We start from the raw sequence: 27,914 nt of genomic DNA on the forward strand, positions 1-27,914 counted from the left end.
CAATTGATTTTAATGAGCTTTGAATCTGACCCAAGATACTTTCTTTATATACTGACTCATTTTATATACTGACTATTGAAGATAACTCATTTGCATTTCCTTTGCATTTCTTCTTCAAGGTATGAAGTTTGGCCCAAATTCTGCAAATATTTAGGCATATGCTTAATATGTGAGTAGTCTCCTTGATTTCTGTGGAATTCAACACAATAGTAACAATATGGCTGGTTGTAAGCAATTGCAGTGTTAAGCCCTTTGAACATCTGGATCTGTGTGCGTTTTTACTCATAGATCAAAATACATTGGGCCAAATTCTGCTCTTGGTTACAGCAGGATAAATCCAGTGTAATTCAAATGACTGATACCAAAATTTAAGTGATTGCATAAGAGTCCCTCAAAATAGTCAAAATTGCCAAGTTTCTTTCCATTTGTGACCAGCTGTTCTAGTACATTGTGTTTAGTAAGCAGTTCCCAGGTATACATTCCATAGTCTGTAGGGAGCGTGTGGGTAACTTTTCTTTTAAATTCACTTTCCTGCCTCCTAGAGCCTCTCCCACATGATATGTTTTAGTTAGTAATTGTATCCCCTGCTTTGTGGGTTGGACAAAGGCTGCCTAACAAAACCTCATGTGCTTGTGGGGTAACCAATGATGCTTTCATGGGCCATGTACAGTATCACTTGAGTGAGTTTTCAGTGCTAAGTGAACTATACAGAAATGAAAGCAAAGATAGGTGTGAGAGGGTGCTGTTTGGGTATAAATAAAACTCAAGTATCTCAAAGCTTGATTTTTTGTGTGGTGTCCAGTGCTGTAAAGAACAAACAGGAGATTTCAAAGATTTCTCGTGTTAATTGATGAAAACAAAATAAAAACAATGGAACCTTTGTGGGGGAGCACAGGGAAGTAGTTGGCCGCGGAGTGGAGAGTGCACAGCACCATGCCTGGCAGCCACACTCCCACTGCACATTCAGACACCCCCACCCCTGGCAGTGCAGCTTCACAAAGTCCCTTATTCAGGCCTGTGTCTTCAGGGCACAACTGAGCCCCTTCTCTCAAATTCACAAAATTCATTAATAATGCAGAATGAGTTTCCAAACGCTCGGTGTCACTTAGGGAGGTCCAACCTAACATTTCCATTAACAAATACACTGGGTGTTAACCAACTTTGGGCTTTGGGGAAACACTGTAAATTCTACATAAGGGCACAGGGCCACTTTTTCAAAGCAGACTCTAATCTTGTGCATGAAAATTTGGTTCCTGCCTCTGTTTGCACAAACTGATGGGCATATTTTAGAGGCCAGTTTGAATATACATCCCATTGTGAATATGACACCACGTTTTTGAACTAAAATACTTTGTGGAAGAAAGCGTGCACTGTAGTTTGCTCTATTACGATGACTCCCCACCTTTTTCATACCAGGGCCCTCTTCTCCTAGAAGTTGCCATTCCATCTAGCTGGGTCCCCTCTCCCAATTTAGCAATATGGGCAAGGCAGAGTGATCATGACGCTTTGACAACTGTTCACAATGCTCAGATAGTGTGCCCCAGCTTTATTATATCATTTTTCACAACCTACCCATTAATAATGAAAAATAGAAGGAATTATTTAAGGAATTATGCTACCAACCTGTTTGGCCTGGTGAGAGATGCCCCTACACCAGAGTCTCTCCTATCCCTAATACCAGTGGTTTCTGATTCATTGAAGGATGTTCCATCTCTGTCCATATCACTGGGTGTAGTACGACCATCAGAAACAGAGTTCCCTTCAAAGTCTAATGTGATTTGGGTGGGCAACTGGAATGGCAACGATGCAGATTCCCCAACCAATAAATCATTACTTTGCAGCTCTGGCTGTAAATCCTTTGACCAGTGGTTTACAACCTCTTTAAGTCCATTGACATGCTGCAAAATGTCATCTAAATGAGGGAAAAGCTCATCTTTTTCCAAGTCCAAAAGGTCTCCAGTGCTGGCGTACAAGTGGGAACCTGGCACGTTGTCATAAATACTAACTCTACTCTCTTTAGGACAGCAAGCCATGAGTCTGGGCTCTTTAGGAGTAGAGCACTTCTGTTTGCCCAAAGAGATGCTGCCTGTCCTCCAGTTTACACTATTACTGTTGTCAGTTGGTGAGAGACTTTCAATGGAAAGTGCCTTTGGAAAAGTTCCAGGTTTGTGGTCCTTGGGAATATGCACAACCAGGTTCTCTTGGGAGTGAAATTCATTTTTACGGTTTTCGTCTACCACTTGTCTCAGGGCTGTTCCAGCAAGAACGTCCAGGTCTTCCAGGTACATACCACCTCGCTTGTTTGTTTCATAACACTTGCGTTCCTTAAAACATGGTGTGCTCATGCCACTGCTGCTGTTTTCTGACTGACTACTGTCACTGCTGGATTTGGCAGAAAAGGAAAGTCCTCTTTTGGCTGCATCTCCATTCACTATCTGCATGCAGTGCATGTCCTTTAAGGATTTTGGCTCATGTTGAAGAACAGGTCCGCTTATCTCTAAGACACCAGGCCTTCCCAAGCCCTTTAGTTTTCCGTGTGCACCTCTAGGCTTTAGTGTCTCCATGCGCTTGAGAAAGGTCTTGGCTCTCGTTTGTGTTGGTTTCTCATACTTAAGGTTACAGGAGTAATTTGTGGTCTCCTTTGGAACCTGGGAGAGGGTACAGCTGACGGGAGTGGTGTAACGTGTAAGTGTGTTTTCTATACTATGCTGTCCTGAGCAGTCACATATCTCCCTGATAGTGCTGTTGATACCAGACTGATGCCGACTGTCACTTCCCCCACTGCTCTCGCTGTGAATAGACGAGACTTCAGGCTCACTCAGATCAGTAAGGACACTCTCACTGCTAGGGGTGTTTTTCATTTTAATGTCCCCTGAAGACCCATGTCTATCTGATCGGTGAAGCAAAGTGTCAATGTCGTCCACCCGAGACCATCTTCTGCTCGTCCTTTGGAAAGTCCATTTATTACTGATGGCACAGAAGTCTTCTTCATCTGAGTCTTCACTCTGGAAAACAGCATGTTACACTTTGTTCAACAGAGAACTTTTCTTTCTTTTTCTGATTACATTGTAACAAACATGAACCCTTTGCTCATACAGTGAAAGCTATAGACGGCAATGTGGCTCTAGAAGACTAGTCTGTTCTTAGCATAATGGATATCAGCTCTTTTACTGCAGCCTTTCTCATTCCAGAGCAAAGACACTGCAATTAACATGCTACCATAGAAGGAATAAGGCCCTGTTCCTGCCTTGTAGTGCTCACGAGTGGACTATGTGCCCATGCAGGGCCTGTTGACTTCAGCAGGGCTTTGAGCAGGCACAGGCAATCTGCCTGCATGCTGCACAATGCTGGATTGCGGCCTAAGCAGTTCTTTAAGAATACAGGGGGTTGATTTTCAAGGGCACAAATAGCAGTTAGATACCTAACTTTCCCTTTCTCACAGCAGTGTTGGGTGGATAAATACATTAAAAATTATGAGGTTATGAGATGCTACAGTAACAGGGCCATGTGCATACCTCAAGCAAACTATCCCCCATTACATTTTGTTTTGCTGTGAGAAGTAAACAGACATTTGCAATGGCAGCAGGAAAACCTAGTTAATCATCTGAATTAACCTGTAGGAAGATTAAGTCTTCAGTTAGATTTGTTCATTTATACACACATACCCCCACCAGACAAAAATAAACATTTACAGATAAAATACCAAGCACCATAAGCTATGATAACAATGTAGTAATTGAGTAAAATAAAATGAAAAAATCATTAAAATAAAAAGATCCTAAGGTCAATATGAGATTCTGTTACTCAGTTGTCCCAGACAAAATTGATAAATTGTCAGCTTGGGCCATGCAGTTTTTGTTTAGCTCACTACTCACTAACAAGCTGATCCGAAGCCCACTGAAGTCAATTAGAGTCTTTCCATTGACTCTGAAGCAGTCCCGTACCAAGCTATTCCTGTACAGTTGTTTTAAAGTAGAACAAACTAACTTCACCTATGACATTGAAACAGTCATCTTATCCTCCCTCATTCCTGGAAGCAGCAGTAAGGCAGTAAAATACGACTGGCTGTCAGACTAAAACAAGGTGTAAACTAAAAAGACTATTTTGGGACTGGAAAATTCTCATTTTAAAAATCTATTCTTAGCAGTATTTTTATATGCCATTCTGATGGCAAAGTGTATTATCTCCCAGCAGTCTAGAACCTGGCTGCTTAATCTTATTGGAAAATGTAAAATAATTTGTAAAATACATCTTAAATAAAACAAGTTTGAAAGATGTACATTGTGATGTAATCAGTAAAGTGGCAGATCACCCTAAAACCATATTGTTGTTGTAAGCTTTTGCCAGGTCATCACTTAAAGCTTGACACATCAATTTTAGATCTTGTCCAAACTGTAAAATAAAATAAAACTGCTAAACTAGAAAAGTTGTTTTGATTCATTTCTTCATTATGTCTAACAAGTAGCACACATTTCTTCTACAGCTGACGTGAGTTCACAGGAGTAAATGCCTTAGTTCTGCAGCTAGGGGCAGCAAACAATTAAGCAGCTAGAGAAGCAGCAGAAAAAGAGCTAGAAACAGCTGGTCCTGCTTTGGTAATCTTTTCTGCAGGGAAAGGGACGGACTATTTGACAGCTATGCCTTCTGATTCTGTGTGACAGCTTGTTATTGAAGGGGGAATTCATGGGCAGGAGGACTGAAAACAAGTGAGGCACTTATAAAATCCACCTGTTATGGTCTTACTAGTGCCACAACAGGAATATTTTTTAAAAAACACATTAGGGTAGAAATTTTAAATATTTTAACCATTATTTTATAAGAATATAAGAATGGCCATACTGGGTCAGACCAAAGGTCCATCTAGTCTAGTATCCTGACTTCCAACAGTGGCCAATGCCAAGTGCCCCAGTGGGAATGAACAGAACAGGTAATCATCAAATGAATCATCCCCTCTCACCCATTCCCAGTGTAACGCAGACAGAGCCCAGTCATTGGCATTGAACCTGGGACCTCTGGAGCTAAATGCATGATCCTCTACTGCATGAGCTAAAAGTCATATGCCTCTTAGCTAAGGCTATAGCAGACTCATTAATCTCTAAGTGGGCTCAGTGCCACCAGAGGGACAGAACACCACATTCAGGAGGTGTGTGGGTTACACTAGCTTCTGGCAAACAGAGGCTAGAGACACCATCCCTGCCCATCCTGGCTAATAGCCATTCATTTTATATGTATAGTTGGGATTATGTTTCCCAGTGTGCATTGCTTTGCATTTATCAACATTGAATTCCATCTGCCATTATAAAGCAGTCAACTGCCTAGGTGCTGAGGGCCCTGTACCACACAATAATAAAATGCTAAGCTACACTGCAAACATAATAAAAGACACCGAGGCAGATCCTCAGCTGGTATAAATTGTGAGAACTCCACTGAAGTCATTGGAGCTATGACAATGAGGATCTAGTCCCTTTGTCTTAAAACCCAAAGAAATAAAGCGAAAGTGGTGGAAACAATGCACAAGAAAATTCAGGGAGAAGGGGAGTGTGATGGGAAAGGGCAGTAAATATGAAGCCAATAGTGTTTCTACTTAAAATATCCTTAGGAGGACAAAAGGCTTAAAGATACTTTTAAACAGTGGCTAGAGATGAACATGAACAGTGGTGGGGAATGAGTTCTACATCCCAGCACAACAGAGCCAGGATTACTTGTTGACTAGAGCTGGTTGGAAAATGGATTCCCCCCCTAGAATTTTGCAGTGAAAATGAGAAAAAGCTTTGTCATGTTGAAATTTTCCATGGAAAATTGTCAGCTTTCCTTGAAAAATCAAAAACATAACATTTTTGATTCTGTAATGTCATCTTGGTTCCTCATGAGAGGTGCCTGATGCTGCCATTCCCTCCTATAGATTGGGCTCCATGGTCGGACTACATCTCCCACTATGCACCTGCTGAGGGGAAGATGGTGAATCACAGCAGTCACATGAGTTGTTTGGCAGTTGTTGTGCCAAACCCCCTCACACTGTATCAAAAAGACATTCTCTGCGATAATATTTGGAAGGCTCCAAAAGGGATGTTGGAACCCATGAACAGCCTGAATCCCCTAGTGCTCTTGTTAGATATCAGATTGCCCTGATAACATAGAAATAATCCTACAAAAGGTAATGATGAGTCTCCCAATGAAGATGGCAATTACTGCCAGTTACGATGATATGATGATATTTATATTTGCCCATTAAGAACAGATTTGCATTCAACAATTCATTTCACACAGGCAACTGACCAGTGAGTTTGAGTCTCTACTGACCTAGGGTGAATTCAAATACTGCAATTTTGTAATGAAAGGCTCTGGATCTAATGCCACTGCCTCAGGTGTATAATTTACAAAGAAATCAGTTTGAAATACTGTAGCATCCTGTCTTACTAAAAGCTTACAGCATGTCATAGACTTTTCCGAATAAGATTTCTCATTGTTGTTTAAAATGGGGAATAGGAAAGAGTTTCTCCCTTCAAAGTTAACTGTCACCATCCCATCAACTTCAGCAATATATGTGGAATTGCCCCAGTGTGTCGGGACAGAGGAGCATTCTCACATATTTTCCTTCTTTTGTTCTATAATATCCACTTGGATTCTCAGCTTCCATTCTGCTGTGATACCCCAGCATGCATTATACTAGTGATGTCCATGGAGCCTAGAAAGGAGGCGGGTAAATGCCACTTTTACATTCTTGCCTTGTTTTGCAAGATTTTTGAAAAATATTATTTTATACCCTCTGGAGCCATCTGTGGCTCAGCATCTATTGAGTGTGATCCCCACTGCTGACTCAAACAGGTCTTCTCAAGGCCTCAGAACATTGCTTCTGATCCAATGATCTTCCTCCTCTCACCCAACTTCCATTCCCACCTCCCAGCATCTGTCTATGTAAACAGTAATCAAGAACCCAGAGGACTCCAACAGGCATGTGCAGGGTGCCCTCTAATATCATTATGAGTGGGAAGGAGAGGAGGGGCAGGTTTCATTAAGAGTGACTGGCAGCATTTGCCAGAGACTCAGGGAGCGCTTTTGATACATAATTCATTCAAATTGGTTAAAAAGAGAAAAACCCTGATTAAGGGCTTATTTTCCTCAAACCCGAGATAGGCACCAACAAAATGCAATAAAGCCGGTTTATTTTGAATGGAATTTTGCCAAATTTTTCTAGCTGGGGCAGGAATCCACATGAATCCACAGCTGCAGAAGGCAGCTAATCCAAAGGCTAATTTTTGTCTGTCCAAATCATTTAAGGGAATATTTTCAGCACAATATATGAAGATTTAGCTGTGTAAATCTCATTGAAGTTAACGGAAACTGAATGACTAAATCACTCACATGGCAAATGTATCTCTTCGAGTGATGTGTGGTCGGGTAGGTGGAGGGGGGGAGAGTGAGTGGAACAGGCTTTCACCCAGATTAGCTTTCCCGATAATGCTGTTTGGCAGCTTGCTTAGCTGTGTTTTCATGAATCAGTCAAGCAGGTGCAGACTAGAACTGTGCAAAACATTCATGTTGAACCTCTGAACCAGGTAATATTAGGCTACTTCTGTGTTCCAGTAAGACAGCTTATTGTAAAGGCTATTTGCACAGACCGCATTTAGACCACAGGAACATTTCTCAGATCTGTTGTTGTTGAGTAGAGACACAATTGCAAGCTCTTCCATGCGTTCTTTTACTGTCCAGTCTCCCCGCCCTCAGTCTCCCACCCAGACCCCAATATTTCTTTGATTCCTAGTCCTCCTCCCCACCCCTCACATTTCTTTATCCCCACAATTTCCTCTGCTCCAGTCATCCTCCATGCCTGCTGACCCAACTCTCATTCCTGCCCCTGCACATTCTCCTGTTCCCTCATCCTCTCTTGCCTCATACACCTATGGGGGCAAGTTTACACTGAGCGTTGGTTGTCTAGCTTCTGTTGCGCTGAAATGGTGGCTAAGTTTACTAGGGTGCTTGCACTTGTCAAGGCTGTAGGGAAATAGCGGCCATGCTAAATAAGGGCAGTCTGTGAGTTCAGTTCCATTCAGAACAATGGGGGATGGCGACTTTCTTTAGTAACAGCAAAGACAGAGAGAAAATCCTTGTCTCTTCCTGACATAAAGAGCAACTTTTAAAAAAAAAGGCCATGCCCCCAAACCACCCACCTAAAATCATGGTGTTTGCAATAATATCACAAGAGTAGGGGTCTCTGCCTCTGAAGAGGCAAGGTTGTGGGGGTGGGGAAGGAGAAGGGCCAGTTGTCCACCACCAGAGACCCCAAGAAGTGATAGGGGTCAGTTGGCCATTCCTTGAATGTTTTAGGATGAGAGGAGAGAGGTGGGGATTTTAAATTTACCAAAAAATGAGGACAGAAGGCATCTGCACTGAAACTGGCAGGTCTGGCACAGCCACGAACTGCATCTACACAGATTTTGGTGGTGCAGAAAACCCTACACTGTGAATAGAACCCTAAATTGTCAAACTCCACTTTCCCTTTTGCTGATCTGGAATGGATGCAGGGGGAAAGGGCAAGAAGTAACATTTCACCAATTTTTAAATAGCATAGCCAGTGTTCATCCATGTTTTGCTTTTTCTATTCCCTCTCTTATTTAAGCCGCAAGGTCTTTGATAAAAATAAGAAAAATGAAACCACCTAAAGCAGCTAAATGGTGCAGTGGGCTTAGTGCATTAGGTTTTCCCCAGTGAGACTTGGGTGTATATTTCAACACTGAAATGAATTTGGATGAGCTGAGTCTCTTCCTATAGCACACATTTGTCCACATCATAAAGCCACCACACTATTTGGTGGATTGGCACTCTGTTCTAGAGAGGCCAGAACAGGGATTTAACATGAAGGTTACATGCACTTATCAAAGGCAGGAAAACCCCCGCAAGTCTCAAGTTGGAAAAAAGTATGGGACGTCACAGTTTGGAAGAGAATGGCCAGAAAGGATGCTGGACAGGCTGTTTGATGAATATCACACACAAGAACAATCTGGCATGAATAGAGGTAAGAAAATGTCTGGACAGCTTCTGCCTGAATTCCTTTACATAGACAGCAGGATAGAAATAGATTAAACTGCCAGTGGTATCAAGAGAAGCACCTCCTATGGGCAGTTTTCAAAAGTGTTAGACAAACACTCTGAGGGAAAAAGTGATACAGTATATAGCAACATCTCTCAGAACCAGATTTCCATTATATGGTGTTGCTTATAAAGTGCCCTTGGGCCAATGTCACAAGTAAACTAAAAAGCTCAACTGTTATGCTGGATCCATTACAATTTTTTTAAAATCAGTAAACATTTTCTGCATTCCTTATCAAAACCCTTTAAGCCTTAAATATTGCCTGTGTTAGACAAGGAGGTTGTAAGAACACCATGGGTTATTTTCATATTGTTAACTGGTAGTAAGTCAGCACGAGAAAGAAGGAAAGCTATTGTTTATACAGAAGCTTCCATTTTTTCCTGGAAGGATTTTCCATTATGTGATCACATGGCATGGGGAAATGTGACAATACACTATAATACCAAGGCATAATACCCTTTTCCCCTTGACTGGAACTGAACAGATATAACATTTAAATTACTGCATGTGTCTATGTAAATCTTTTAACACTGACTCTGCTGTACTATTCACAGCTATTTATTTTTAATTCACATTTAAAGGCCCTGATTAGGAAACCATCCCTATTCAGGATAGCACTTAAATACATGCTTAGAGTTAAACATGCTTAACTTAAACTTAAGTGCTTTCTTGATTTGGGGCCTGATTGCAGGAGTTCTCATTACAATGGTAAGAACAAAGATACTTGCCTTTTTCCTTTGGAAGTTCACATCGAGTTTCATTGAGGCACACTTGTTCAATGTGTTCAGTCGTCTAGAGGTAAAGCAAAATCCAAAGATTAGCATCCCACTAATTCAAGAGCATGACTTCTCATGATTTCAAAAGTTATCCTTTCATCTGTTTGTGGGGTTGTAACTTTACACAGCAGGATTCACTACACTTCATTTTGTTCCATGCTACAGACTTGTGCATCAGAAGGGCATGTCACCGCTGTCACTACCTAATGCCTAGCTCTTCATCCACCCATCACAAAGCACTTTATAAAGGCTATAAAGATCATTAAACCCATTTTACAGCTGGCTTAAATGAGGCACAGAGTGAAAATGTGACTTGCCCACTGTGTGTATGTTATCATTCTAAAACCCCTAACAAATGTTATGAGATCCCAAAGGATTTATTAGAACCACAAAAAGTGCATTTAAGATTTGATTCCTCACTTTAGGCATTTAGGGCTAGATCCACAAAGGGGACTTAGAGTCAGAATTGCAAAGCCTAACTTCTAAGCACTCTGCTACCTAGGAGAATCCTCAGTCCTGAGTTAGGCACCCAGGCTCCCTATACACTGCATGGGGAGAGTTAGTTGCTTAAGAATAGGATTCACAACAGCCAACATGCTGAGTGAGGAGCCACCTAACCTAGCCAATAGGAAATGTCAAGAAGATGGGTTTGCCATAAGTCCTGCCCCTCAAGGGATGTTCAGCACCTAAAAGGAGGTGCCTCCCTCTGCTTGGGATTCACAGCTGTGAACCCTCTCCTGGAGTTAAGCACCTACACCAGGTCAGTCCTTTCTTGGAAAAACTGAGGGAGGAGGAGGAGCTGTCACCACGCCCCATTTATACTCACTAGCTTAGCACTTAGAGCCTATCTAAATAAAGTTGCTATGGTGTTACTGTCACTTCAAAATGGAATAAGCCAATACACTCCTGCAAAATCAGCTCATCTCTGTGTGTGGCTGTACCAGGTAGCTAACTGATAGCCAAGGGATAGTGTAAGCTTTGTGTCTCCACACACCTCAAGAGGTGATATTGCCAGCAGCTTTCTAAATAGTTTAAAAAGGAGCCCTATGTTCATCACCTATCTGCAACTGATGAAGAGGAGAAAATGGAGTAGAAAGAGGAAACATTCCAGATTCAAGGGGCAAAGTCTCTCCTTGCCATCAGTGCAATGTGATATGCACTTGAAGAACAAATGAGCAAATAATTATACATGGGAGAAGGAGAAGTAGGATCCTACAGACGATGGCTTAAATTTTGCCCTCATTTATATTCAGGTACCCCACTGAATTCTATGGCGTTGCTCTGGTCTAACCAAAGGCACAATTTGTCTCAATATTTTAAAAGAGGCCTCCAGCTCCCTTGTGGAAAGATACTGAAATAATTTGGTCAAACAAACAATGAAAACAAAAGCAATTCGTTTTTCACTGACCCTATCAGAACGCAAGTATTATTTCAGTACTGAAGCGGAAGAGTTGATCTCATTACTTAGCTGGATTGGAGACAGAGAAAGCTACAGTATTATGATGACTGCTTTCTGAACCCACTCCATCAAAACACAGAACTATCTTCTAATAGGAACCAGGAACTCAACCCCTGCTTTTAGATTTAGCCATCTATAAAACAATGGCATGCTTTCTGAGGTTCTTCCAATATTGTGAAAAGATTCTGCTTGTGAAATTAGAGGACCAATGATCAGATTTATTAGCTTTCCTGTTACCGGCATCTGAAATTAAATCCAGTCTGTTTGAACTTCTCACACACTGTTGATGTGCCAATGGCAGCAGACAGCTTTCCCCATCTGCTTATATCCGTTACATGAATGATAGCCAAACCCCCACAGAAACAAAAGACTCTGATGGCAAAAAGGCTGTCACTGATGTTCTGATCAAAGACAGAGAGGCCACTGAGATGCTACCTACACTTTCACGTCACTCCCTCAAGTCATGGGAGAGGGCTGTATAGTTAGAACTTTAACAAAACATGACATCTGAGCTTGAAGGAAAGACAGTAAAATCCATGCCAAATAAACAATCCAGAGTTTAGCTCAGGAGGGTTGGGCCTTTTAAAAATATTTATGGATGTACCAAAACACTTGTCAGGAAAGCTGCACAAAATTTGGGGAAAGCTTGCAAATCATACTATAAAACCAGCAACACTGATGTCAATTTAATGTGTCCTTCACAGCACAATGGCAGCACAATTTGAATCATCAATGTCATATGTCTCTGATATAGTACCTAGGCATTCAATTTTTGTTGTTCCTGTCTTTCATACTGTAAGCTCTTCAGCCTCAGGAACTGTCTTCCTTTTGTGACATGCACAGCACCAAACAGTGATTAATAAATAAATAATAATATAGTACAGCAGAAGCTGTGTAATTGGGCAGCCCAGTGGGTGGCCTATTGTCCCACTTAAACAGCCTTCCAGATTATCCTCAGACATCCTTAAAGTGGCTTGGAACTGTATTAACTCCATTTGGGTCTGGACTGCAGCTGCTCAGTAGCAGCTGCAGGGGAACCCAGCCAATGGCATGCCAAGGTCACACAGAAGCTATGCTGCCAGGAGGCACTAAGTGCAACTGCATAGCATGGAGGGGTCAGCCACCTAGGCCCCTGCTGATCTAGGGCACTCTTTGCGGTGACACCTTTATCTCCAAGATACGTGGGTTTGAGAGAACTCAGCCCCCCAAACTCTGTGGCTTCTCAAGGGGACGATCTGCAGGAAACTTTGCCAGCAGCCTCGCCTCCTATTATGGGTTAGTCTATGGGAGGGGGATACCTGATCCTGTGTTAGGAGACTGTATAGGAGCCAAGGACTGAACACTGAGGACACTGTGCTGCTGTAGTGTGTTTGGTGAAAATGCGCTACGCCGATTGGAGAGTGCTCTCCTGTCGGCATAATTACTCCACCTCCGTGAGAGGCGGAAGCTATGCTGGCGGGAGAGCGATGTGGATGGTGTTAGGTCAATGTAACTTGCGTTGCTCAGGGGGTGGCTTTTTCAAACCCCTGAGCGACTTAAGTTACACCAATTTAAGCAGTGGTATAGATGTGGGAAAGCTTGCCAAGGACCCTGCTGTACCAGTTCCATGGCTAAACACAAGATTTAGTTTTCCAGTGCTATCAATCCAGCACCTTCTAGGAACTCTAAAATAAAAGACTGGAGAAAGGGGTAAACAGAAGTTGTGAGGAACAGTGGGGCGGGGGAATAAACATGAGGAAATAGTTTTACTTTGTGTAATAAACCATCCACTCCCAGTCTTTATTCAAGCCTAATTTAATGGTGTCCATTTTGCAAATTAATTCCAATTCAGCAGTCTCTCATTGGAGTCTGTTTTTGAAGTTTTTTTGTTGTAATATTACAACTTTTAGGATCATTACATAAAGTAAAACTATTTCCCCATGTTTTTTATCCCCCCCCCCTTCCTCATAACTTCTTGTTAACTGCTTCAAATGGACCATTTTGATTACCACTACAAAAAGTTTTTTTCTTTCCTGCTGGTAATAGCTCACCTTCACTGATCACTCTCGTTAGTGTGTGTATGGTAACACCCATTGTTTCAAGTTCTCTGTATGTGTATATATATATACACACACACACACACACCTTCCGACTGCATTTTCCACTGCATGCACCCGATGAAGTGGGCTGTAGCCCACGAAAGCTTATGCTCAAATAAATTTGTTAGTCTCTAAGGGCTTGGCTACACTGGAGAGTTGCAGCGCTGGTGGTGGCTTTACAGCGCTGCAACTCACTCACCGTCCACATTTGCAAGGCACATACAGCGCTGTATCTCCCTGACTACAGCGCTGGCTGTACTTCACCTCTGCCTGGGGAATAACGACTGCAGCGCTTGTGCTGCAGCACTGGAGTGCCAGTGTAAACAGTGATTAATCTTACTACGCTGTAACTGACCTCCGGAATTTTCCCATAATGCTTTTAACTAAAGAACTTTCTTTGTTTTGTTATGATGCCTCTCTTTGTTTTGTTGTGAACTTGGGGCTCCCGGAGCTGCTTATCTAAAAAACAAACACAGCTACTGTTTGCTGTGAATGAGGCAGGCAGGGGGATGAATGTCCACAGCTAGTGTTTGTTTGAGGAGAGAAACAGCACGGCGGGGTGGGGGAAGGGGGGTAAAGGGAGTCTGTCGGAGCAGCTGCTTATCTGGTCTGAAGGCTATTTGCATTTAAGAGTGAATGAGGGGCCGGGGAAGTGGTTGGAATTTGCAAGGCAGGGAGCTGACAGTGTCGGCTCCAAAAATCCACTCTCTCTCTCTCCCGCACGCTCCTTGTCACACTCCATCCCACCCCCCTCTTTTGAAAAGCACGTTGCAGCCACTTGAATGCTGGGATAGCTGCCCATAATGCACCACTCCCAACACCGCTGCAAATGCTGCAAATGTGGCCACACTGCAGCGCTGGTAGCTGTCAGTGTGGCCACACTCCGGCGCTTTCCCTACACAGCTGTATGAAGACAGCTTTAACTCCCAGTGCTGTACAGCTGCAAGTGTAGCCAAGCCCTAAGGTGCCACAAGTACTCCTGTTCTTTTTGTGGATACAGACTAACATGGCTGCTCTGAAACCTGTCATTATTAAAAAAGGGACAGAGAATAAGATGGAGGATATCTTATTGCCCTTATATAAATCCGTGGTATGCCCACATCTTGAATACTGCGTACAGATGTGGTCTCCTCATCTCAAAAAAGATATACTGGCATTAGAAAAGGTTCAGAGAAGGGCAACTAAAATGATTAGGGGTTTGGAATGGATCCCATATGAGGAGAGATTAAAGAGGCTAGGACTTTTCAGCTTGGAAAAGAGGAGACTAAGGGGGGATGTGATAGAGGTATATAAAATCATGAGTGGTGTAGAGAAAATGAATAAGGAAAAGTTATTTACTTGTTCCCATAATATAAGAACTAGGGGCCACCAAATGAAATTAATAGGCAGCAGGTTTAAAATAAATAAAAGGAAGTTCTTCACACAGTGCACAGTCAACCTGTGGAACTCCTTGCCTGAGGAGGTTCTGAAGGCTAGGACTATAACAGGATTTAAAAAAGAGAACTAGATAAATTCATGGAGGTTAAGTCCATTAATGGCTATTAGCCAGGATAGGTAAGGAATGGTGTCCCTAGCCTCTGTTTGTCAAAGGATGGAGATGGATGGCAGGAGAGAGATCACTTGATCATTACCTGTTAGGTTCACTCCCTCTGGGACACCTGGCATTGGTCACTGTTGGAAGACAGGATACTGGGCTGGATGGACATTTGGTCTGACCCAGTATGGCTGTTCTTATGTTCTTAGACTTTACAATATGCTGTATATGCCTTGGGGCTTGATTCAACCCTCACTAAAATTATTAGGAGCCTGTCTATTGCCTTTAATAGAACTGGATTGGGCTTTTACTGTGCCTTGATCTTCTAATGGCACCTTGAACAATTTTTTTTTCAAAACCCAAGTTTTAAAAAATCTGGAATTCTGTAATAACACTATAGAGTATTCAGTATATAATATACATTTAAACAATCCTTACCAGTATAATAATCTATATATAGTGCCCCTTGGAGCAATTATAAGCTATGAAATAGAGAATAATTATGTAAAGAATGAATGGCCACAGTTTAAAATATTGAATTCAACAGGGGCTGGTGAGTGCTTCACACTTTTGAAAATAAGAGCACTTATTTAGGGGCCTAAACAGTAGTTTAAGACTCAAAAATTACACACGTTAAAAAACTTGGTCAATGTATTTACATGAAAAACAATATGTTAAAAGAATGCTATTCATATTGCAAAGTCAAGCATTTAAGTGCTAGATTGTGCAACCTAAATAATGTTTTTTAAAGCAGTTTATTTGCACATTATTTCCTAGAGTTTTTTTTAAAGGAAAAAGGTAAAAACAGACTATTACACACAGCTGTAACAGCCTCCACCATGCCTCACAAGCAGGGTTTGAATGCTGAATTTTCACCACTAAAGTATATACTTATGCCACTTGAGCTACAGGACTAATTTCAGATGGCAGTAGCAGGAGAAAGCTGTTATCTCTCAGTGACGGACTGTCCACTGGAGCCAGGTGGTGGGTCCAGGAGTTGCTTGGGGAGAGCCAGGCCCAGAACAAAGCAGTTGAGAGAGATCCTCCTCCACTGCTGTGCCACTGGGGCCATGTGATGAGTTAGGGAGAAGGCAGGTGGAACTTGGCCTGGCTCTTTTCCTCCAACAGTTGCTCTGAAAGTTCACACATCTTCCCAAATCAGTGTCTGTTGTTGCTGCTTTGGAAGTAGGCCCAGCCACAGAATGTTAATGTTCAATTACTATTTTGGCTATCTGACAAATTTTGCCTCAGGAATGCAAATGAGAGAAAGGAAACAATGATTTCCTATCATTTATATCTCAATAAAACCTGAATAAAATCTCATAGGACAAAGAAAAGGTACTTCTCTAACCTGAGGGCTTCCCCCCTGCCAAATTTAAAAGGCCTGTTGCAAACAATGGAGGTATTAGACTAGCTCAAAAAGAAAATCACTAGAATTTATAAAATGGGACTGTTAGGCTTTCTGAATAGAGGTTGCTACAAGCTACCGTATAAGAGAAGTGCTTTCTTTGTGATGTCTCTCATTTTCTCTTTTACACTATATTATAACACAAAAAACATTGTTGAAATAAAGTTAAAGGGCTGACTTCTGTTCACAAAAGCTGAGAAATTCAGAGCCTAAATTCTAGCGGTAAACGTCTGTGTGAGAGGGTCCAGAGTTCAAACTCTGCTCGGTCTAAAGAGCTGCTCTGATAGTTCAGCTTCAAAGTTACGCTGCAAATGAAAAATCTATGTAGTTGAGCTGAATGTCTCACTAATCAGGCTAAAGGCTTGGTCATGCATTCTTTTGAAGTCAGTGGGAGTTTTGAGATTGGGTCCTATGAGGGACATTCAGCACACACAAATAATAGTTGCCTTTCTTTGTTTTCCATTTTACAAGTGAATGTCATGGTCAGGTGTTTCCTACATGACACCCCAGCATGCATCTTGTGTAATGCCCCAGCCATCACAGAGCACTGGGAGGGCCTGGAGCTTGCTTACAGTGGTCAGATAAGCTATGGGGGTTAAAGTATACTGCATGGTTTTGAAAAATGTGATAGCTAATAAAATACAGATGCTTGTAAGTGTGTGACTGGCCAGCACAATTCGTTGTTCCTGTTGAAATAGAATCTTGAAATTGAGCACACTCATTCATATGGGCCACTGAATATAGGGAAATAAAAACTGACCCTTCCCCTGTCCCTCAGAGGTCCCACTAGGTCAGTATAACAATTAAAATATTGACAATAATGATTTCTGAGAGGCTCTCTTGTTGGGTATGAGGTCTCTCCATTTGGAGAAATTAAGTACAGCTGTGGGCCAGCAAGGTTCCATTTGCCCCAATTTAACACACAAACTTGTCAGAAAGGTGTGTCTATGTATAGACCTTGGGACACAAATATTGACAGCCAGATGCACACAACGGCTCTCAACTAAGAGTTGATCATATTACAATGAAAATCTGGGATCTGAAAAGATATCCTTCCAAACAATTTAATCTCTGGCAGAACAATGGTTCTGCCCCTGCCTGTATGGTAGATACAGTCTTTACTCTCCCCATACAGCTATGGATTAGACTAGTGGTGCCGAAATGTTTCCTGTTGCTTCCCCTGACCTTTACCAGTACTGAAATATGTTTCCTGCCCCCCCTATTACGCACAGCCTTCTTCCTCAGCAGAGGAGCTTGGGCTGAAGGCAGAGCTGGGGGCGGAACTGGGGATGGGGAAGGAGTTGAGGCTAGAGGTGGAGGTGGAGCTGGCCTGGGGATGGAGAATGAGGCCAGAGCTGGGCTAGGGTGGAGCAGGGGGTGGAGTGGAGCTGTGACTGGAGGCAGAGCTGGGCTGGGGGCGGAGCAGGGGGTGGAGTGGAGCTGCGCCTGGGGGTGAGTTGGTCTGGGGGCAGAGTGGGGCTGGGTGGCGCTCTCACCCCGTCTCCCCATGGGGGCTAGCCCAGGCCCTGCCTCCCACTCACTGGCAGCCCCACCGATCAGCACCTCCCGCTCCCAACCCACACCTCCCAATCAGCTGTTTCATGGGGTGCAGGAGGCTCGGGGAGGGGGGAGGAGCAATGGCATGGCAGGCTCAGGGGAGGGGCGGAAAGGGGTGGAGTGGGGGCAGGGCCTGAGCAGTGAGCACCCCTGGCCCATTGGAAAGTTGATGCCTGTAGCTCCAGCCCCAGAGTCGGTGCCTATACAAGGAGCCGCATATTAACCTCTGAAGAGCCGCATGTGGCCCTGGAGCCACAGGTTTGCCACCTCTGCCCTAGACTATACCAGAGCCTAGAACACAGCCCCGTGTTATGGTGGATCGATGACACACCTCTCCAGCTGCTACTTTGTTCTCCAGACTCTCATCTTCCATTTAAAAACAGGTCTCTAACTGTTCCGATTGCAAACAAATCCTCAAAAATGTTAGCTGGGTGTGACTGCTGCATGGATGTTTTCGTGCGTTTACACAGAGCTCGGAACAGCAGCTCTGTGAATGTGAACTGCCCCACTAATCTCAGTGAGGTGTTAACTCAGATGCCCAATAATCATAATTTAAATGTCAGCACTGTTAACTATTTAATTACTCATGTAAGAAAGGAGAGGCAGGATCACATACCTGCATAATTTACTGTGAGTGAGGCCATGTTTTCATGCCACAGGTAGGTGATACCACCACCACTTTGTTTCCCCCATCAATCAAAAATGAACCTAGACATAGGAGCCTGGCAGACTCCACGGGCACATTCAAGCCCCTCTGCTGGAGAGCCAAGCTCAAAGAGCCCAATGGAGCTCAGAGAGCAGCACAGTCATATCCTGAACATCTGTGCAATCTACTGAAATCTACTGCAGTTACACTTCTATTTTCAGCATGCCAGTGCCTGTACATCTACCCGAGTTGGATATGACATCCCCAGCTCGAGTGTAGATGTATCCTGAGGGACCTTTTCCGCTGGCTTCTCCCAAACCCCGCTCTGAAGTCCCCTGCCACAGGCTCATCACTCCTTGCATTTATATCACCCCATATGCAGTGGGTCTAAGATGTCTGGAACCAATAGTCACTTCCAGGCTTAATGTGTTACTGACATTGTGAAAGCTACAGTTTCATGTAGTGGACCCAGCCTTATTATGGGCCTGATGCACCCTTGTACCCACCCAGGTGGAGAGTAGCAGAACCCAGCCCAAGTGGAGCACGGGAGAAAGAAAAGGGGAGCAGTCAGTGCCTTTGCAGTGTCATTTCCTCTCCCTACCCAAAGCCCTTTTCCAGGACTACCACAAGGCAGGTGCTCCACAGCTGGTGAGGGGTTAGGGTGGGGCAAAGCAGAAGCTGTGTGTGGCACACTCCCAACAGGCAAAGAACAAAATGCGACACAAACAGAAACATATTAACTCTCTGGCAAGGGTGGAGCTGTGAGCATCTGCAACTGGGTGTTTATACAGCACCTGGTGTAACCCACACACCTCCTGGGTGTGGTGTTCTGTCCCAGCTAGTAGCATGGAGACCACTTAGAGAGAGAGAGATTAATGAGTCTGCTCTACAACCTTAGTTAACAGGCATATGACTTTTAGTTCATGTGGTAGAGGCTCATGCATTTAGCTCCAGAGGTCCCAGGTTTGATCCCGCCCACCAACGATGGGGGGCTGTTGGCGTTACACTAGCACAATGGGGTCCTAGTCACTGACTAGGGCTGCGGTACTACAATTCAACAACAACAACAACTGAGAGCCAATGGCAGCATAGTAGCACACGAGCCTGGCTGTCAGAGGGAAGAAGGTTCTGGGCAATGGGGTTGCTTCGTGTTTGTGGTAGTCAGGGGCAGAGTTACCCAGGTGTTACCCACACACAGATCCCTAATTTATGCTGGGTCTGCTGGCACTATTCTCTCCAAAAGGCAATCAGCCTCACTCCATTGATGAGATGGGCTGATAGATTTGGGCCCTTTTTAAATCTTGTGAATTTTCAGGGAGCAAATTGGCCCCTGCTGTAGGATTTTTTGGGAGAGAAATGAATCCAGGTTTCTAGCATTTATTCTGAAAAAAACTACAGATTACAGGGGTTGGCAACCTTTCAGAAGTGGTGTGCCGAGTCTTCATTTATTTACTCTGATTTAAGGTTTCACGTACCAGTCATACATTTTAACGTTTTTAGAAGGTCTCTTTCTATAACTCTGTAATATTGAACTAAACTATTGTTGTATGTAAAGTAAATAAGGCTTTTAAAATGTTTAAGAAGTTTCATTTAAAATTAAATTAAAATGCAGAACCCCCCGGACTGGTGGCCAGGACCTGGGCAGTGTGAGTGCCACTGAAAATCAGCTTGTGTGCTGCCTTCAGCACCCATGCCATAGGTTGCCTACCCCTGGATTATACCCACTTAACTGACAACGACAAACAAACATCTCTGAGGCTGGGCCACTAATTTCCAAACAAAAATCCACCAAGGTTCTTAAGATACCAAAAAAAGAAACAGTGGATGTTATTTACCTGCAAAGGGGTTCTACAAGGTCCTTGTCGAGAAAGTCATGATCTTTCTTTACAGCTACAATGTCGATAGGAAACTGGGAATCTGTAAAAAGGAGACGTAGTATTAAATCAACTACTTTTTATTCAAATGGAAACCGTTTATTTCAAAGATGAACTGCATGTGTTTTATCGGCAGAAATGGTTCATGACTTATTTCACTTGGCCTTAGTTGTTTCCCTGTATGACATCCGGGACTTGTTTGGTCACTTCACATAATTTTATTTTTTATATTAAAAAGGGAGTTGACAGTCCTGTGAACCAAAGAGATAGTGACATGTTTGGCTCTGGCTATAAGAAGATATTAGATGCTTAGCGTTGCTTCCTGATCACTATTCCCAAAAAATGAGATCTGAGAATTCCCACAACACTTTAATCATCAACATGGACAGTAATGCCATCCACTCCCGTCCTAGTCAGTCAGGGGAATATTTGCTAGACAGACTTTACCATGCAGTAGAAATGGTTTGACTATTGTGTTAGCACAACACACAATAACACAGAGTTTAAACAAAGGGTAACTCATGCAACAGATGAGAAGTGAGCTGACCATGCTAGTCACCCCAAATATTAGTCTGACATTTAAAAAACAAGATGGAAATGTTGGAAACTGACAATTGTAATGAAAAGTGACTTGGGTGCACACAGATTATTGTGTTTCTGTAACAGTTGGATGGATCCCAGCATCATGACTATACTCCAGCTGATTTTATTAGATGTTGAGTACCTTTGGCTCCTAATGACTTTAAGGGAACTGTGGATGTTCATCACAGACCAGTTACTGGGGCACAGGGGGCAGGGTGAGGGGAACATTCTTCTTCCCTCTCCCCAACCTTCAGGTTGGGGCAACAGCAATAATTTTGCCCCAATTTTGAGCTATGTGGGCGGGAAACAAGAGGAAGCCAATCCCAGCCCCCATTGTGCTGTTTGTTGTGTGCAGCAGCAAGACTAAACTCTTCCACTTCCTCCTGGAGAAGCTGCCAAACAGCAGCTGGGAGGAGAGAAGGCCTCCAATCACCAGCTCTGGATGCAACCAGCAGGAGAAGCCAGAGGGAAGAGTCCCATCCTACCGCTGCTGGCTACACTAACTTCACCCAGTTCTGGGGCAGTGGTTCAGCACCCTTTGGATCTGAATTATCACTGAGCTGGTTGCTGGCCTTGCCTTCCACTGCGAGTCACACAAATGTGGGAAGTTCAGGTTAGAAGATTTACAACCAGCTTGACAGAGTTTGCATTTTCTATATATTTTGTGTTATCTTTTCTATAACAATTATTTTTCTTTCTTGGATTTCTGAGTGTCTCATTTCCCATCAGTGTGTTAAAAGAACAGAGCTCTTAATTTTCATCCTTCTTGTCTCTCCTTTCCTCCCTTGTTCCTCCCAATTCACTGATTATGACAAGTCTAACTAGAAGTTATGTCTAAACTTAGGCTGTGATCCGCAAGCAGCTCTGTGCACGTGGAGGGATTTAGCTGAGCAGAGTAATTTGTAGAAGCAGGACATTAGAAACAGTATTGCGAACCCCAAGCATTCAACATCATGAGTCGGGCCCCCAAAATCATCAGCTGGTCTTAAAATTAATGAGAGTAAAAAAAATACATTTTGTTTTCTTTTTATTTGCATCCTGGTTTTTGAACTTGAGGGCTCATTCAGGCCACATTTTCAAGCTTTTCTCTGCAAACATGAGGGCTAGAAATGTACTTTTTAAAAAAATGAAAGCTGAGATTTTCACATAGTCACATGAGTCCAGGAGCTGGCACTCTAAGAAAAATCACTAAATATTGTGAGATTCAGGATAAAAATCCCAACAAGTGGCAACACTGTAGATTGTAAACATTTTAGACCAGGTCTGTATCTGCTGAGATGTCCAATACACTTTAGGAGTAATAGAAATAATAACAACGTACCCTCATAGAGCTGAGCATATTGTGGAAATCCAGCAGCTCGTAACCAGTCACACGCTTCCTTTGCTTCGATTTCTGAAGAGTAAGAGAAAGCAGAATAGGTTCATTCTAGATCCACAGTGTGCTATTTTTCATCAGGAGTTATGTTAATTACAAGGAAGAAACGAGAGGATTTAATGTTCCTTTTGAGTGCCTATAACACTTTTAAATGTAACCGTTATTATGTGGCATCAAACAAACAGATGTCTAGGAAACATACACACCTGCCTCACAGTGCTATTGGGGTTTGCACAACACTTTGGAGATTTCAAGCACAATAGGCCAAATCGTCACTCTTAGATCAATACTAGAGACGACTGTCTCCACACACGGGGCTAATGAGCCAGCTCTGTGGCACTGTTTCCAGTTCTCCACTGAGACCCTACAGCGGGCACTTTGCATGGTCTGGGGGGGGAAGGAGGGGAGATTGGGCAGGCTGGAAGTCAGGCCAAAGGGAATGCACAGCATCCCTCCTCCGACCCCACGTACCTTACCAAGGAAAGGCAACGCATACCCGGGAGTATTTCCTTTTCCACGGAGCTTTCCAGGAGCCCTGAGAGCCACTGCAGGCTCTGCCAGCACAGCTCCAATACAGACATGCTGTTAGGGAGCCAGAGGGAGCCACACCAGGGATCAGGGCCTGAGCAGAGGAACAGGGCCTTCACAGGGATGGCCCTCATATCCAGGGGATCATCTGCCAGGTTTGCGGGCAGGTCCTACACTCTTGAGAGGGAGGATGGAGAGGAAGCAGAACTCTGCCCACCTGGTCAGACAACATGGGCTCCCTCCCAGAGCGTTTAGTGTGGGAGGGGCTGATCTGCTCTATATGAGTGCTAAGTAGTAATGAAAAATGGAAGTCTTAATACAAAAATTTAATATCAACTATAGGACCCTCTTTTCAGGCATGGGCATCTCCAAAGAACCAATAAAGGCAACCATACAATTCAAATATTCACACCGAGCCAGGGGGGACTACCCATGTGTGGACATATTCACAGGATAAGCGCCCCAAGGGACAGGCAGGCACATCCAGTGCTTTTGCAAAATCTGGATGCATGTTGGCTCCAGGGAGTAGATTTCTATGTCTGTCGCCATCTAACCTGAGAGTGCAAACACCAGGGTTTGGCACATGCAGATTTTGTAGATGCAAATTAAGCAGCCATGATAGAAAATCTTGCCCACACAAGGTCTTTTAAAGACAGCAGAGGTGCTTGGACTGGAAAAAGGAAAAAAAAATCAGACTCTGCTGCTCTTCTGAATGTCCTGCCATGAATGCTAAAACTACGTGTAAATCTATTTCGTACTGAAGTGCATAGTTTCCATGTGCAGACAGTGGGCCAAATTCACCCTGGCTTACCTCTGCTCAAAGCAATTGAATCGGGTCCACTGCAGCTCATTGAACAGCCTGCTTGGGAAAATGTGTGTTCCTTTGACTATACAATACAGGATGAGACCCAGGCACCATTTTGCTCCTCTGAATATTGACTCACACCAGTAGTTGTTACAGAAATATCAATTCAGGATAAAAGGCCTGCTTGTTGAAAGCACAATTTCCCGAAGATAATTAGATGGTCAATAACAGATCTGCAATGTACGGGATCATCAGCAGTGCTGCAACTGAATCTCTGCCTGGTCATTTTACTTCATTTGCTTTGACATTAATTCATGTCACAGCCCTCCACCCCCAAAAAGTGTTTGCGAGTACACTGAGTTCATACAACTGTGCAAAAGAACATAAAACAAGGCTCTTTTTGCTGCATCTGCATGCTGAAAAGGGCACTCTCTCTATTACGTTCCAGTGTGAAAGAATATTTTCATTCAGTGTTTGGAAAAAAGACAAAGGCTGTTACTTTCTTGGTCTGTTTGTTTGTTAAATACAGTCTCATGAAACACAAATTAATTGATCCTCTTGGAAAATATATTTCATAACTCACAACAGCTGCATAGTCAAGTTTCATCTGCAATGGAAGAACAACAAGAAGAAACTGTGTGTAATGGAGAAATCTGCAGCTAATGTCCCTATGGGCTTCTCAGATTTAAATATGTTTTTGAGTTTCTACTCCAAGTGTGGCCTGCCAGGAATTTTCTTGTGGCCCAAGTGAAGGCCACGTGGTCTTAAGTGGAGATGGATGAATATCTGCAAGGAATAACTAATATAGTGAATTTTGCCTTTCTTTCTCTTTGCAAATTGTTCACGTGCAGGTTGCAATTTTCTTGAATGCATCCATTACCCAGAAAGATTGGCAGAACCATTTCTTGGTCTCTTGCTCCTTTGTGAGCAGCTTGGAGCAAGTATTCAAAATACAGTCTGCGTGGATGATCATCTAGGACACAGGGGGCTGTGAATTTAGATGCAGCCCTGAAGAAGGGTTGCATAAACTGCACCACCCCAGCAGCGGCCCTGGGGAGAAACTAGAACTCAGACACCCTCTGCAATTCCTCCGCTGCTTTTCTCTTGCTCTGGGAGGGGAAGAGGTGATAATTTGGTGGTGGCCGGACCCAGCCCAGCAGCAAATTATGACACTGCTCGTACCGACTCATTTGCACTGGTCAGTGGCGCTGAGGATCCACCATTCCCTGTGCCTCCTAGCCACCCCCCATTTCCTGCTCCAGGGATATGTAAGCAGGCATGCAGCACCTGCTTATTCCTCTGCAGGGGCCGAGTGGGACTCCTTATTCCCCTCCCTCTCCTGGATGGATATATAGTCCAATACATCATCTAGCCCCTGGTACCGCCCATTCCCCCCATTGGATGTATATATTGGTTAGAATAAGCTCTCTTGTGAAAATGCTCTGAGACAGCAGATTTAACATTAATTTTCCAAGAATATTCTTTAATATTTGCTTAAAATTTGCTGGTTCTGTTAATTTACTGGCTCTGATATTAGTGAAGACTCCTCTGGGAAGGGGCGAGCAGAGAGCTACAATGAATTCCTTTAAAATGTCAACGGAAATTTATAGAAACAATGTTTTGCAAAATTGGCCCAACCCTATTCCCACATCCAGCCTCTCATCTATTGACTAGCGCAGGTGTGAGACCCAGGCTGCAGCAGCTGTGCTATATTCAAAAGGCAGAGAGGATCAAAGCCAGACAGGAAAAAGACAGAGGAACCTCGCATAGCAGTAAGAATAAATTGGATACCCAACAGAAATTAAAGGCTGGAGATAGGGTGGTGTGTTGCCTTAGAAACAAAGCCAGAAGTTTCCCTGTTTTTTGTAATAAAGAGGAATTCTTTCCAGAATGTACATTTCTCTGTAAGAAAACCTACTTGTAAGAGGCTGGCAGGTGCTATGAGGGACAGAAGAGCAATTCTGCTGAGTTATGCGAGGAGTTTCATTAGCTTGAGTGCCCAGTATAAAAGGGCTTGCACATCCCTTTCTTGGGAAGGAAGAACTAAGGCAGGAGGGCTTGCAGGGGACACACTTAGAAACAGCCAGCCAGCCACGAGGAAACTTAGGCTATGGTTTACATTTGGTTATTCCCAGATGGAGAATAAAGAGAACCCCAGGAGTTTTGAACGCGTGCACATATGTGTGCTGTGATGTGAGGCGACCCTGCCCATTTACTCTACTCTATATTCTGCAGAGAATCCATTAATAACATGCTTTGCAGCTTTCCACACAAACATGTCTTTGACCAGGCACTGAGTAAGTGAAATAGTTAATAACAATGAATGATACAATAAATTAGCCACAAACTGTGACTAATGTAAATACGTAGCTAACATTATTTTTCAAAAGAATTGAACTTGAAATAATCATGCAAATTGACAGGAAACAAGTTTTGCTAAGTTTGTATGTTGATAGAAAAGGGAATTCTGTCACTAAGTGTTCAGCCCTAGGAATTAAACTCCTCTGTTATTCCACAGAACAGGTATATCTGCAGCTACGACAGTGAAAGCTTCTTCATGCTGTCCCACCAGCATGCCTCGGTTCTGCTCTAGGGGATCTGACTATAGGAAGAGAGGATAGATCAGTCTTCAGGTCCATTAATCCTAGGCTTCTTTACTGAGTGCCATCAATCAAAAAGACCACCAAACAGCTATTCCATGGGAACTACTTTGGGTCACTATCAACCAGTGCTACAAGGAACAGCTGACATACAGGTGAAAGACTTCTCCTATCACAACCGTCCATGACACCTAGTCACCAGTCATTACATTTGAATTTGTCTGCTCTTTAAAACAAACAAAACTAACCTCCCCAGACTGCTCCTCCTTTGAGTGAAAGGGAGCAGGAGAGCTCCTGAATCCCTCTCCTGGAGAATGCTACTCTCTTATGAGAAGATAACCCGAATGAATTCATTTTTCTGCGAGGGACTTCTGAGCAGTGCCGCATCATAGACCATGAATATTGCTTACCAAGGCCTTGTTACTTCACTCCCTTCTCTCAACAACATTTCTTATCCACTTTCCTCTTTTGTATCCTCCATCTGTCTCTTTCTCTCTTCCGCTTCTCCACTTTCTCCTTGATTCCAACAACAACTTTTATTTAATCTTACGGTACTCACTGAAACAACCCACCAAATCGCAATAATGAACAGGAGCAATAATGTGGTACATAATCACCTTGCCTCGTGTGTTACTGACACACTTTTGCTTATGTGCTTGATAAAATTTATCCTTCCAGTAGGCTGAATTCATTTTAATTTCTTTGCCATCACTCATCACTCATTTACTTTCGTAACATTTTTTTTAAACAAAAACATACCTTACCCATTATATTTAACCTCATTTAAATATAATTTTAATAGATTTAAAGTATATTCTTTAGCAACTTTTATTAAAATTTTAAATCAGGTTTTTAGACAGGAGCCCTTTTTCTATGAATAACTGTAAGATAATCCCTTTGGCAGTTACACACAGGTTTGGTGGAAAGAACAGGCCTCCCCTCAACATCCCAAACTTGGAAATAAAGTAGTAAGTTAGTTACAGACCATAGATATTTCTGCTTGCTAAGTTTGATGCAATGTCATGCATTCAACACATATTTAATTCTTGGTCCTGAGTTCTCATGCCTTTGGCAGAGAAACAACTGGGGCACTACAGAAGCAATTTGTTTAATAGTGACTCCTCCAGCTTATTCAGGAGTAGGAACTGGTATGTTTAAAATGGAGGCCCCTCAATTGTCTAAGGAACACTCCTGAGATGTGGGAGACCCCTATTGAGATCCTGTCTTCGCCTCAAGCAGAAGTGGCAATTGAGTACTCTAGCCACTGGGCTAACAGTTATAAGGTAGGTGCCCTTCTCGCCCAGATTTTGAATGGGACCTGACCAGGTATGCAGCCTCTGCGCTCATCTACTTGATCGGGCCTCAGGAGAGGAGTGCCTAGCTTCCCTGGCTTGTGATTTGCTCTGGGCCTGTGGTGGGAGATAGGTGTCCGGATGCCCAGAGGGAGGCAGCAGAGTACATGCTCAGAGGCAGAAATTGTTTTGGGTCAAACTGAAAACAAATTAAAAAAAATATTTTAGCAAATCAAAAAGTAACAAATAAATTTGGTTTTGAACAAAGCATTTAGTTTCAACAAAACTGAAATGTTTCATTTATATTTTGACC

At 43.1% G+C, this 27,914-nt stretch overlaps 1 protein-coding gene and 1 long non-coding RNA gene across 10 annotated transcripts in view; one reads left to right on the forward strand and one right to left on the reverse strand.

Moving 5' to 3' along the window:
- The window catches only part of LOC120401102, a 48,862-nt gene extending 46,057 nt beyond the window's left edge, over positions 1 to 2,805 (forward strand). The window contains exon 3 of the long non-coding RNA XR_005596295.1: positions 2,741 to 2,805. This is a non-coding gene — a long non-coding RNA (uncharacterized LOC120401102). The remainder of the gene's footprint in view (positions 1 to 2,740) is intronic.
- STARD13 (StAR related lipid transfer domain containing 13) overlaps positions 1 to 27,914 on the reverse strand; it is a 480,039-nt gene that overhangs the window by 31,746 nt on the left and 420,379 nt on the right. For all 9 annotated transcript variants that reach the window (XM_039530647.1, XM_039530680.1, XM_039530670.1 and 6 more), the window contains 4 exons: positions 22,323 to 22,394; positions 20,381 to 20,462; positions 9,816 to 9,879; positions 1,624 to 3,005 (listed from right to left, as the gene is read on the reverse strand). In XM_039530647.1, coding sequence (XP_039386581.1) covers positions 1,624 to 3,005; positions 9,816 to 9,879; positions 20,381 to 20,462; positions 22,323 to 22,394 — 1,600 coding nt within the window. The remainder of the gene's footprint in view (positions 1 to 1,623; positions 3,006 to 9,815; positions 9,880 to 20,380; positions 20,463 to 22,322; positions 22,395 to 27,914) is intronic.

Source organism: Mauremys reevesii, linkage group 1, assembly GCF_016161935.1.
Source record: "Mauremys reevesii isolate NIE-2019 linkage group 1, ASM1616193v1, whole genome shotgun sequence".
Classification (NCBI taxonomy): domain Eukaryota; kingdom Metazoa; phylum Chordata; order Testudines; family Geoemydidae; genus Mauremys; species Mauremys reevesii.